Source organism: Salmo salar, chromosome 08 (assembly GCF_965601325.2).
Source record: "Salmo salar chromosome 08, fSalSal1, whole genome shotgun sequence".
In the NCBI taxonomy this organism is placed as follows: Eukaryota; Metazoa; Chordata; class Actinopteri; order Salmoniformes; family Salmonidae; genus Salmo; species Salmo salar.
In genome coordinates, this window is record NC_138298.1 from 26559042 (window position 1) to 26572758 (window position 13717).

The 13717-nt window shown below is 49.0% G+C and overlaps 1 protein-coding gene across 3 annotated transcripts in view; it reads left to right on the plus strand.

Annotated features, from left to right (window-relative positions):
• Positions 1–13717, plus strand: part of tusc3 (dolichyl-diphosphooligosaccharide--protein glycosyltransferase subunit TUSC3) — a 102691-nt gene that overhangs the window by 47565 nt on the left and 41409 nt on the right. For 2 of the 3 annotated variants that reach the window (XM_045722924.2, XM_082978496.1), the window contains exons 2-6: positions 93–262; positions 3188–3305; positions 6097–6237; positions 9374–9514; positions 10810–10899. In XM_045722924.2, the coding sequence (XP_045578880.1) occupies positions 93–262; positions 3188–3305; positions 6097–6237; positions 9374–9514; positions 10810–10899 (660 nt within the window). Of the gene's footprint in view, positions 1–92; positions 263–3187; positions 3306–6096; positions 6238–9373; positions 9515–10809; positions 10900–13717 lie in introns of those variants that run through there. The other variant, XM_082978497.1, reaches the window with a different exon arrangement.

Genomic DNA, 13717 nt, shown 5'->3' on the forward strand with positions numbered 1-13717 from the left:
CCTTTTCCCTTTCCGTCTTCCTCCCTCCTCTCGTCCTCCTTCCTCCCTCCTCTCGTCCTCCCTCTCCATCCCTGGTTTCCCTGGTTTTCCAGAACATGTTGGTGGAGAAGGTGGAACAGATGATGGAGTGGAGCTCCAGGCGTTCCGTGATCCGGATGAACGGCGATAAGTTCCGGAGGTTCGTCAAGGCCCCGCCCCGGAACTACTCGGTCATCGTGATGTTCACCGCGCTGCAGCCGCAGAGGCAGTGCTCCGTCTGCAGGTATGGAACCCCTCCGCTCCGCCACGCGACCACAGACAGGAGGCGCTATACTACACAGCACCGTGTACAGTTTTTGCAGGTTTTTGCTCCAGCCCAGTGTGTTGAGACCTGGTGAAATACACTTGAAGTAAATAGTGATTTGATTTGAAGATCAGGATGAGCTGTTTATTTGAATCAGGTATGCAGCAGGTAGCCTAGCGGTCAGAGGGTTGTGCCTGTAACCCAAAGATGGCTGGTTAGAATACCCGAGCCGACAAGGTGAATGACATGTTGATGATAGTTTGATCCAGGGGCGCTGCACTTCTATGGCTGACCCTGTAAAACAACACACGTCACTGCACCTATCTGGTGTGTGTGACAATAAAACAGATTTATTTGATTATTTGGAACAAAATGATACACACACAGCAGCCCTTCAGGATTGGACTTTTCCACCTCGGCCCAATCAGCCAATACAAGATAATACAAATCAATCATACAGTTGATGAAAGAGACAAAACAGAATTTAAAAAAAAGTATGATGACCATTTGACCTCTAGTGATGACCCATCAACAACTCTACAGAACAGTCAGTCTATTCAGTCTAGATCTACGTTTGGGGATTCGGGGGTTTAAAGACAAGGACATAGGCTGAAGTCATCATGTCCTTTTGACCTCCGGTGATGGTCCATCAACCTGCAAGTCTGTTCAGTCTAGATCTATTTTTGGCATTGAAATAGATGACAGTCAACATGACCTGTTGACCTCTGGTGATGACCTCCAGACAGTGATCTACTCTACATAACAGCCAGTGTGTTAAGTCTAGATCTCCGTTTTGGGGCCCAGTTTCTCTCCTCAAGGAGCCTTCACACGGAGAACCCAGCCGTTCGCTTCATTGAATAAAGATGACGCCAACCAGGGAATAATCATGTGTATTACGGAAATAGAGGAAGTTAATTTAATCCACACTGACCTTTCCCACTCCCATCATCCTCTCTGTTCCCCGTGACCCATAATGCTTTTTTAATCATCTGCTGTCGACTCAAATCACTTAATTATTTATCTCTCTCTCTCTGTTCCTCTTGTTTTTTGTTTTTCTCTCGCCCTCTCTTCCGGCTCTCGACGACGGCAGGGCCAACCTCGACGTATGCATTTATTTATCCATTTATATTAAAATGATTCATCTTAACAAGGAATTTGAGGATGTCACTCCGAAGCACATTAGTTAATGTCACGCGCCAGCTCTCTCTGCTTCGCAATTGGGACGGACCATTTCCATAAACGATACCATCGCGTCGCTAGCGCACAAGACACATTTTGGGTTGTGACCCCCCCCCCCCCGCCCCGCTGGAGTTCAAAGTAGAGACGGGCACCGGGAGGGACTGCTAATCGCCCTGGGGTCCTCGCACTGCCATCACTCTTTCTTTCATTCTTCTCGCTCTCTTTTCTATACCACTCTCTCTTTGTTTGTTTCCTTCTCTCCATCTCAGTTCCTCATGCACTCTCTCTCTCCCTCTCTCCAATGACGGTACCATTTAATGACGGTACTACTAATTGTTTACAGACTTTTATCACCAAAAGAGCATCCAATCACAATGCTCTCTGAAGAGACACACTATACGTGGAGCAGCGCAGAGCGCGGAACACTACAAACCATATCACTTATGTAGGACCATGAATAGTACATGAAGGCAATGCAACATTGATGCAAGTCGACATGCAATTTATGGCACTTGTGTTTAATTCCCAACAGAAATGAGTGTTTTGTTACTTGTTTTATTCATGCTTTTTTTGTTGTCCCGTTTGTTAATTCATGTACTGTAACGTGTGGCAGAGGACATTAAAGTTGTCAGAGGACATTAAAGTTGTCACCAGACGTTGGCGCTGCGACTTTACGAAGACATCTGGAGTAAACATACTTTTAGGAGGTTATTTGAGCTCTAAATGTGTGCCATGAAGCTTCAAGACTTCTACAGGCCCAAACTCTCTTTCCACTAGTTTTAAGTGTACTTTTAACTAGGGTTGCAAAATTCCTGGAACTTTCAATACATTCCCTGGTTTTCCCGGTATCCCGCTTGGAGAATTCCCGGAAACAGGAGGGAATAAGCAGGTAACCAGGGAATTTATTGCACGCTTCAGGAATTTTGTAGCCCAACTTTCAACTCTATTACGTCACATTATATAAAGAGGTTTGCTGTACATTAATTTTCAGCTTTTTAGCCGCCACTGTGACAGACCTGGCGGGTCCACCGCTGTCTGTATTTACCCGTGACAGGTTGAGTGGCTATGGCTCAATTTGCAAAATGTCTGCCGTAATTTCCCCTCTAATTGGCACATTTGTTTGTTATCGTTTTCCCTGACATGCCAGTGTAGGGGAACTGCGACGGGCATAAGAAGTGGCAGCATCGCCAGAGTTAAAAGGAAAGCGATGGGTAGAGAGATGGTGGTTTGTCGTGATGTTTTCCTCGTCTGTCCAGGACGGGATAGAGCAGCAGTAATTAGAGCTGTAGCGACGATCTTCTCAGACGCTCGTTTTCACGGCATGGCGTCGTTATCCTTCTCTCTGGGGAGGAACATGTGGCATGAGTATCTCTCTCTCTCTCTCTCTCTCTCTCTCTCTCTCTCTCTCTCTCTCTCTCTCTCTCTCGTCCGTCTCTTCCAACTGCCTCCTCAAGCCAAAGTGGCCATGATCATCACCAGCATTTACTCATCTGTTTCTTCTTCCCTCTTTCTCTCCCTCTCGTTTGCTCCCTCTTGTTCAATTTCCCTTTTGCCTTTGCCTCTGCCCCTCTGTCTTCCTCTCCTCTTTTCAACTCTATTTTCTCTCCCGTTCCCTCTCTCTCTCTATTTTCTTTCTTTTTCTCTCCCTCTTTCTTTCTCCCTTTTCTCTCTCTCTCTTTCTTTCTTTCTCTCTCTTCCTCTCTCTCTCCCCCGTCTTTTTAACAGACAAGCTAACGAGGAGTACCAGGTGCTGGCTAACTCCTGGCGCTACTCCTCAGCTTTCTCTAACAAACTCTTCTTCACCGTGGTGGACTATGATGAGGGGGCGGACGTCTTTCAGCAGGTAACCGTCTGGATCTACCCCCCCCAGCCCCCCTCCCTCCATCCGTCCCCCTCTCCGTTCCCCCGCTCGCTCCCTCCATCCCCAAAGCCCTCATTTCCATGTTCATAGTTGCCTGTCAGCCTCGGCGCGGAGACACAGCATGCTAATTAGCACGCAGGTGAAGTTTTAAAGGAGAGATGAATCATTGAAATAAGGTAAATAAATCAGAGGTGGCTGACAGGCTCTCTGCATGGTTTTATTTACCAGCGGGGGTTCGTCGTCCGGCGGCTCAGGCCACTTAGGGAGAGAGTTTGGGGTTTCACATCAGCTGAACATTGTTTTGGACGTGCCTCTGATTGTCAATTATATATACGATCATGTCGGATGACATTTAGCGAAGTACTCGCATACACAAATGCTCATGTACCTTGCAATGGATGTATCGTCTTGATGTATGTAGATGAGCTCTCTTATCCAACCCACATACTGTACTCATGACTCAGTCCATGCACACCCTGCATACAGTACTCTGAATGTATCATCCATATTATAAACTGAGTTTGTCGAGCCCTGAATTCTGATTGGCCGAAAGTGGTGGTATATCAGACCGTATATCATGGGTATTACTGTACTAATTACATTTGTAAACAGTTTATAATAGCAGTAAGGCACCTCGGGGGTTTGTGGTATATAGCCAATGTACCACGGCTAACGGCTGTGTCCAGGCACTCCGCGTTGTGTCGTGCCGAAGAACAGCCCTTAGCCGTGGTATATTGGCCATAGCAGCCACTGTCGTGCACTCACTGCAGGCTGGCAGCTAGATAAACACCAGTGTGGGAGATTGATAAGAGTCGGTTCTGCACAACCAACCTCTTTCCCTGGGGTTGTCATTATTTTCCCAGGGTGCATCCATAGGTGGGCCGTGGGCGAAGCCCGTGTGGGCGTATGTGTGTGCATGTCACCGGGCATCTGAGTTTCTTACAGTACATCACCGCCTGCTGTGTCACTCAGTGCAGACCTCGATACAGTGGGAAAACAACCTGCCCCAACACATAAATAACATATTCCACATCGCCATAGCAACTCAGCACCAGAGAAACCCATAATAGAACTTTGGTTTCTTATCACTAACAGTCGTTTGCATGACAATAAACAGATGTGAAGCTTCCAACCGCCCATTACCATAGCCAATGAGCAATTAATCTGGGTTAAATACTCACCCCTGAGGTACGCCTCACACTCTCCACTCGAGCAATTATGCGATTACGGGCCTCTAAGATTAAAAGGACATGTAATTAAATGCAGATCACTTTGTCTAGCTTTTCTTTTGTTCTAATGGAGAGAGTGCTAATGTAGTACTCCTAATGGGCGAATCACCTCTACGCTCCAGGGAGGAAGCGGTGCGCTCGTTTCATGCAATTAAGAGAAATAACCTCTGTAATGATCCTCACTTTGTTCTCTGTGAGTTTGGAGGGGGGAGGAGACTGACTTTTTAGTTGATATGAATTGCAGGAAGAGGGGTTTTGGAAGGTAAACCAAGTGGAAAGAGAGAGACCGAGAATCACACAGTGGAGAGGTATTGACACGAGTAGTTAGAGATATATCTACGAGGGAAAGAGCAGTTCATTTTAGAGACAGAATCAGGCAAGACAGATACAGATTGAGAGAAAGATAGAGAGAGAAACAATAGAGAGAATACTTTTGAGAGAGAGGGAATATCGTTGAGCGGGAGAGAGAGAGATTACTGTTGAAAGAGAGGGAGAGAGGGAGGAGGCAGACACCTAGCATAATAACTACACAGTGTGCATGCCTATCCATTCATTAGGCCTAATGGCCAGCCTGTGCAGAGGGAGAGGCTAGTAATTAGGTGTATGTTAGTGCCACCAGTGAGTTCTCTGCCCCGTGCTCCTCCCTCCCTGCCTGGGTAGGTGGCCTCATGGCCAGTCACATCATAACACCACTGGGGAAAGTGAACGGTGTATAGGGGATGTTTTTGTATGGGCAGTGGTATATATGCACACGTCATGTAATTGGGGTTCTCACCACTTCTCTTGATTCTCTCTCTGCCTTTTCCACCTATGTCCCCCTCCCTCTCTCTCTCTCTCTCTCTCTCTCTCTCCTCCCTACTGTATCTGTCCCTCCCTCTCTCTCTCCTCCTCCCTACTGTATCTGTCCCTCCCTCCCTCTCTCTCTCCTCCTCCCTACTGTATCTGTCCCTCCCTCCCTCTCTCTCTCTCCTCCCTACTGTATCTGTCCCCCCTCCCTCTCTCTCTCTCCTCCCTACTGTATCTGTCCCTCCCTCTCTCTCTCCTCCCTACTGTATCTGTCCCTCCCTCCATCTCTCTCTCCTCCTACCTACTGTATCTGTCCCTCCCTCCCTCCCTCCCACTCTCTCCTCCTCCCTACTGTATCTGTCCCTCCCTCCATCTCTCTCCTCCTACCTACTGTATCTGTCCCTCTCTCTCTCTTCTCCTACCTAATGTATCTGTCCCTCTCTCTCTCTCCTACCTACTGTATCTATCACCAATCCTTTGCTCTCTCTTTCTCTTTTTCTCTCTCCCTCCATCTCCCTTGTCCCTCTCCCTTGTCCCTCTATCTCTCGCTCCCTTTCTCTCTTTCTCTCTCTCTCTCTCTCTCTGTCTCTCTCTCTCGCTCCCTTTCTCTCTTTCTCTCTCTCTCTCTCTCTCTCTCTCTCTCTCTCTCTCTCGCTCCCTTTCTCTCTTTCTCTCTCTCTCTCTCTCTCTCTCTCTCTCTCTCTCTCTCTCTCTCTCTCTCTCTCTCTCTCTCTCTCTCTCTCTCTGTCTCTCTCCAGCTGAATATGAACTCAGCCCCTACCTTCATGCACTTCCCAGCTAAGGGAAAGCCTAAGAGGGCAGACACCTTTGACCTCCAGCGGATCGGCTTTGCCTCGGAGCAGCTGGCCAAGTGGATTGCAGACCGCACCGACGTACAAGTGAGAATTCCCCCTTTACCATAATACACCTGTGATGATTGTACAGGTGACACAAGACCCGGGTTCAAATAGTATCTGTTTTCTGTCAGCTGCGCCTGATCGGGCTTGCCTGGAGCAATGGAGCTAATGGAATCGTCCCAAAAGTACAAATACCACCACTTTAGCAGGCTCAATCGAACGCTCAACATATTTGAAAGACAACAAATACTCTTTAAACCCAGGCATGCCAATCACATTTTAAAGCTTTTACAAAGTGCACACAACTATTTACCTGTCACAAAACAGACAAGCATCACAAAAACATATCAGATATAATACACTGCTCCAAAAAATAAAGGGAACACTTAAACAACACATCCTAGATCTGAATGAAAGAAATAATCTTATTAAATACTTTTTTCTTTACATAGTTGAATGTGCTGACAACAAAATCACACAAAAATAATCAATGGAAATCCAATTTATCAACCCATGGAGGTCTGGATTTGGAGTCACACTCAAAATTAAAGTGGAAAACCACACTACAGGCTGATCCAACTTTGATGTAATGTCCTTAAAACAAGTCAAAATGAGGCTCAGTAGTGTGTGTGGCCTCCACGTGCCTGTATGACCTCCCTACAACGCCTGGGCATGCTCCTGATGAGGTGGCGGATGGTCTCCTGAGGGATCTCCTCCCAGACCTGGACTAAAGCATCCGCCAACTCCTGGACAGTCTGTGGTGCAACGTGGCGTTAGTGGATGGAGCGAGACATGATGTCCCAGATGTGCTCAATTGGATTCAGGTCTGGGGAACGGGCGGGCCAGTCCATAGCATCAATGCCTTCCTCTTGCAGGAACTGCTGACACACTCCAGCCACATGAGGTCAAGCATTGTCTTGCATTAGGAGGAACCCAGGGCCAACCGCACCAGCATATGGTCTCACTAGGGGTCTGAGGATCTCATCTCGGTACCTAATGGCAGTCAGGCTACCTCTGGCGAGCACATGGAGGGCTGTGCGGCCCCCCAAAGAAATGCTACCCCACACCATGACTGACCCACCACCAAACCGGTCATGCTGGAGGATGTTGCAGGCAGCAGAACGTTCTCCACGGCGTCTCCAGACTCTGTCACGTCTGTCACGTGCTCAGTGTGAACCTGCTTTCATCTGTGAAGAGCACAGGGCGCCAGCGGCGAATTTGCCAATCTTGGTGTTCTCTGGCAAATGCCAAACGTCCTGCACGGTGTTGGGCTGTAAGCACAACCCCCACCTGTGGATGTCGGGCCCTCATACCACCCTCATGGAGTCTGTTTCTGACCGTTTGAGCAGACACATGCACATTTGTGGCCTGCTGGAGGTCATTTTGCAGGGCTCTGGCAGTGCTTCTCCTGCTCCTCCTTGCACAAAGGCGGAGGTAGCGGTCCTGCTGCTGGGTTGTTGCCCTCCTACGGCCTCCTCCACGTCTCCTGATGTACTGGCCTGTCTCCTGGTAGCGCCTCCATGCTCTGGACACTACGCTGACAGACACAGCAAACCTTCTTGCCACAGCTCGCATTGATGTGCCATCCTGGATGAGCTGCACTACCTGAGCCACTTGTGTGGGTTGAATGGCTGTGGTATCCAGTGCTTTCTATATGGCCCACTGCTCTCTGAGAATTCCAATGAGGTTAGAAACTGTTATCCTTTATTAGTCCCACGGCGTCCATTAAGGCTCCGAGGAGCTCCTTTTTTTTAAAGCCACCGTCCTCCATTACGGGGCGACGTCTCCACCAGTCGTCCATTAATCCTTTGGATTCTCCGTCGTCCTGCGGATTTGAAAAACGGCGGTTGACAGTGGACAGAATGCGACTGGGACACTTTGTAATGTTTTATTGTCACATACACTGGATAGGTACAGTGAAATGTGTTGTTTTACAGGGTCAGCCGTTGTGGTGCAACGCCCCTGGAGCATATTAGGGTTAAGTGCCTTGCTCAAGGGCACATCAACAGATTTTTCACATATTCGGCTCGGGTATTCAAACGAGCAACCTTTCGGTTACTGGCCCAATGCTCTAACACGCACAAACACTCAGTCCACAAGCAGTCTGAATTATGGGGTATGTGGTTCCCTTTATTTGAGCTAATCCAATAGCATTAGAAGGCAAGGCCGGCGATCGACCAACAAGAAGACTCAGATCTGGGTTGTGTTCAAACTGAAGAAAAAAAACCGGACTGAAACAGTGAGGGGACTACCTGAACTTGTCCAACATGAAATGCTCATTATCGTTTTCTGTTTCCAAAAAGTTTTTCAACAGTATGTCCTAATGAATACAACCCTGGCCTACTATCGCTCCACATGTACATCTCTTTGTTTGAATGGGAATGTGACGTATCTTTTCATTACTGTGGATATGCTATTCCCCAGTAATATCATATCATTATACTTGATATGCCTCTATTGTAGCCTTCAACCTAATGCCCCACTGTGCCCAAATAACATCTCACTGACATGAACCCTTGTGTTATTCAACTAGGTGAAGTTACATTGTATTGAGCTATATCATTCTAAAATAGTTTTCTTTGATCAGATGAAAACTAACCGTCTCCCTCCCTCTACCTCACCTCCTTTCACTGGGTCTCCCTCCCTCCCTCCCTCTACCTCACCTCCTTTCACTGGGTCTCCCTCCCTCTACCTCACCTCCTTTCACTGGGTCTCCCTCCCTCCCTCTACCTCACCTCCTTTCACTGGGTCTCCCTCCCTCCCTCTACCTCACCTCCTTTCACTGGGTCTCCCTCCCTCCCTCCCTCTACCTCACCTCCTTTCACTGGGTCTCCCTCCCTCTACCTCACCTCCTTTCACTGGGTCTCCCTCCCTCCCTCTACCTCACCTCCTTTCACTGGGTCTCCCTCCCTCCCTCTACCTCACCTCCTTTCACTGGGTCTCCCTCCCTCCCTCTACCTCACCTCCTTTCACTGGGTCTCCCTCCCTCCCTCTACCTCACCTCCTTTCACTGGGTCTCCCTCCCTCCTTTCACTGGGTCTCTCTCCCTCCCTCCCTCCCTCCCTCCCTCCCTCCCTCCCTCCCTCCCTCCCTCCCTCCCTCCCTCCCTCCCTCCCTCCCTCCCTCCCTCCCTCCCTCCCTCCTCCTCTCCTTCCCTCCCCCTCCTCTCCTCCTCCAGATCCGTGTGTTCCGCCCCCCTAACTACTCTGGCACCATAGCCCTGGCCCTGCTGGTGTCCCTGGTAGGAGGGCTGCTCTACCTCCGCAGGAACAACCTGGAGTTCATATACAACAAGACTGGCTGGGCCATGGCCGCACTGGTGAGAGAGGAGCACACACACACACACACACACACATCAGCTCAATCACACACACATACCAGCATGTATGCATATGCGGACAGGCACACACATTCACACACACAATGGACTGGTGAGAGCACAACATCCCTGAAGTAGGTAAGCAGAATGTTCCTATGAACGCTTCTCACAGCGTGATACTGTCTTTCCTAAGTGTTCCACATAATGGTTTGTTAGAACACTTACGTTAACAAGCTATTGATGAAGCTGCCTACACCACACGTTCTGACCACCTAGGGGTGGTGCAATACCATAGTTATTTATATATAGTCTATAAGGCAGTCTATAAGGCCGTCTATAAGGTCCATACAGGTCTCAGGATCTTCATCTGATCACCCTGTTGCAGGAAGTATAAAACTTGTAGTGTATTTGAGGTTTAAAAAGGCTTCTGATGTTTGTAATTTCCACTCTGAAATATCAGACTTGATTTCCCTCATGAAAAATGTTTCAACCCTTACAGAAATGTCCATTATAGTCCACTAAATAATTCAAACAGGCTCAAATTAAGTATGTGAAACAATATAATGTAAATTCTGCATTTCTTCTGTTTTTTGTCAACTACAATCAGTGAGCATGAACCAGCATGCTGGTCCATCTTCATCAACAGCAATGCTCTTATTGATAGTGAGGGCAGTACGAGGCAGAGTGGACCAGTGTCCTATGTGTTGACAGAGAGGGTTGTTATCCCGTATGTTAAGAGACAGGGAAAAGGCTGAGGAAGCCACAGAGAGTATTGATCGTAAGGGGAGCAGCGGGCAAGTCACGGAGGTCAGGTTCAATGTGGTTTTTACCTCTCCTCTGCTCTGTTGGCGTGGCGAGATGGATCGATGTGGGTGTGCAGCCTCTCTCTGTCTCTACTTCTGTCTTCTCTCTCTCTCTCTCTTTCTCTCTCTCTCTCTGTCTCTCTGCTGTCTCTCTCGCTTTCTCTGTCTCTGAGTGTGACTGTGAAGAAATAGCAGCAGGAGTGTTGATGAGTGTATAGTAATTTCTATCTGTTGCTTCTGTAACTTTTAAACTTCTCTCTGTTTCCCTGTCTCTCTGTCTCTCTGTTTCTCTCTGTCTGTCTCTGTCTGTCTGTCTGTCCATCTCTCTCCCTCACTCTCCCTCCCTCTTTCTCTCTCCCCCTCACTCTCCCTCTCTACCCATCCCTCTCTCTCTCTCCCTCTCTACCCATCCCTCTCTCTCTCTCCCTCTCTACCCATCCCTCTCTCTCTCTCCCTCTCTACCCATCCCTCTCTCTCTCCCTCCCTCCTCAGTGTGTGGTGTTTGCCATGACATCAGGCCAGATGTGGAACCACATCCGCGGTCCACCTTACGCACACAAGAACCCCCAGAACGGCCAAGTGGTGAGTCTGTCCACCTCTACATCCACCTCCACCTCTACATCCTGATTCCTGTTTTTCTGGGGCTATAAACACTGAGTGGACAAAACATTAGGAACACCTGCTGTGTCCATGACATAGACTGACCAGGTGAAAGCTATGATCCCTTATTGATGTCACTTGTCAAATCCACTTCAATCAGTGTAGACGATAGGGAGGAGAGGGGTTAAAGAAGGAATTCTTTAGCCTTAAAACAATTGAGACATGGATTGTGTATGTGTACCATTCAGAGGGTGAATAGGCAAGACAAAAGATTTAAGTGTCTTTGAACCAGGTATGGTAGTAGGTGCCGGGTGCAGCAGTTTGTGTCATGAACTACAATGCTGCTGGGTTTTTCACACTCAACAGTTTCCCGTGTGTATTAAGAACGGTCCACCACCCAAAGGACATCCAGCCAACTTGACACAACTGTGGGAAGCATTGGAGTCAACATGGGCCAGCATCCCTGTGGAACGCTTTCAACACCTTGTAGAGTCCATGCTCTGAAGAACTGAGGCCGTTCTGAGGGTGAAAGGGGGTTCATACTCTGAAGAACTGAGGCCGTTCTGAGGGTGAAAGGGGGTTCATGCTCTGAAGAACTGAGGCCGTTATGAGGGTGAAAGGGGGTTCATGCTCAATATTAGGAAGGTGTTCTTAATGTTTTGTTAATGTTGGGTATTGGCTCTCATCTCTCCTCTCATCTCTCCTCTCATCCCTCCTCTCATCCCTCCTCTCATCTCTCCTCTCATCTCTCCTCATCTCATCTCTCCTCTCATCTCTCCTCTCATCCCTCCTCTCATCCCTCCACTCATCTCATCTCTCCTCTCATCCCTCCTCTCATCTCTCATCCCTCCTCTCATCTCTCCTCTCATCCCTCCTCTCATCCCTCCTCTCATCCCTCCTCTCATCTCTCATCCCTCCTCTCATCCCTCCTCTCATCCCTCCTCTCATCTCTCCTCTCATCCCTCCTCTCATCTCTCCTCTCATCTCTCCTCTCATCCCTCCTCTCATCCCTCCTCTCATCCCTCCTCTCATCCCTTATCCCTCCTCTCATCCCTCCTCTCATCTCTCCTCTCATCTCTCCTCTCATCCCTCCTCTCATCCCTCCTCTCATCTCTCCTCTCATCCCTCCTCTCATCTCTCCTCTCATCTCTCCTCTCATCCCTCCTCTCATCCCCCTCTCCTGTATACGTCGCCACGTCTAGAAATGAAGCGACTTGTTTTCCCCAGTGAAAGACGGGACAGAGACGTCTCTCATTGAGCTCCATGTGTGAATTCAAGTTGGAACTTCTGAGTATCAGACCTGACCACTCTATGAAACCGTAACCCTGTACAGTCATTGAATTAGCCACAGTCTTTTTAATTAGCACCACTATAACGAAGAGGATAATAGGCTTTCACACTGTGGTGAAATTGTTAACGCTGTTCGACTGTAGCAAAAAGTGTTGAGATTTGGTCAGAATGAGTCACACACACACACACACACACACACACACACACACACAACACACACACACACACACACACACACACACACACACGTGTCATAGGTGGAGAAATGTAAATAAAGCCCTATACCATAAGCACTGTCAGATAGGTGGTAACCATAAGGTTGTTAGGTCTGATCTGAGTACTGCTCTTATTGCTCCTACTCTTGATCTCCAGTCTGTAGTGCCCTCGTCTATTCTGGTCTCAGATCAGTGTTAAAGCCGTCTATGGCGCTCTAAGCCCCACCCTGGAGAAGGGTTTCTTTGGATGTGTGTGCGTGCGCGTGAGCACGCAGTATAATATCTGTTTCTCCCAACAGTCAGAAAAGCAAAACAGCATTACGTTGTAGAATAGATGGATGTAACATTGGAATGGCACATTAAGAGATGGACAGACAGTCTCCTATAGTCGGGTTTCTGAGAAAGTGAGCTAGAGCTTGACACACAGTTAGAGGATTAGAAGAAAAATAGCTTCTCCTCTTGAAGAGTCGGTTTTCACACAGGCAGAGAGAGAGAGAGAGAGAGAGAGAGAGGCAGGCAGAGAGAGAGGCAGGCATAGAGAGAGAGAGAGGCAGGCAGAGAGAGAGAGAGAGAGAGAGAGGCAGGCAGAGAGAGAGAGAGAGAGAGAGAGAGAGAGAGAGAGAGAGGCAGGCAGAGAGAGAGGCAGGCAGAGAGAGAGGCAGGCATAGAGAGAGAGAGAGGCAGGCAGAGAGAGAGAGAGAGAGGCAGGCAGAGAGAGAGAGAGGCAGGCAGAGAGAGAGAGAGAGAGGCAGGCAGAGAGAGAGAGAGAGAGGCAGGCAGAGAGAGAGAGAGAGAGAGGCAGGCAGAGAGAGAGAGAGAGGCAGGCAGAGAGAGAGAGAGAGGCAGGCAGAGAGAGAGAGAGAGGCAGGCAGAGAGAGAGAGAGAGGCCGGCAGAGAGAGAGAGAGAGGCCGGCAGAGAGAGAGAGAGAGGCCGGCACAGAGAGAGAGAGGGAGGCCGGCAGAGAGAGGGAGGCAGGCAGAGAGAGGGAGGCAGGCAGAGAGAGGGAGGCAGGCAGAGAGAGGGAGGCAGGCAGAGAGAGGGAGGCAGGCAGAGAGAGGGAGGCAGGCAGAGAGAGGGAGGCAGGCAGAGAGAGAGAGGCAGGCAGAGAGAGAGAGGCAGGCAGAGAGAGAGAGGCAGGCAGAGAGAGAGAGGCAGGCAGAGAGAGAGAGGCAGGCAGAGAGAGAGAGGCAGGCAGGCAGAGAGAGAGAGGCAGGCAGAGAGAGAGAGGCAGGCAGAGAGAGAGAGAGAGAGGCAGGCAGAGAGAGAGAGAGAGAGGCAGGCAGAGAGAGAGAGA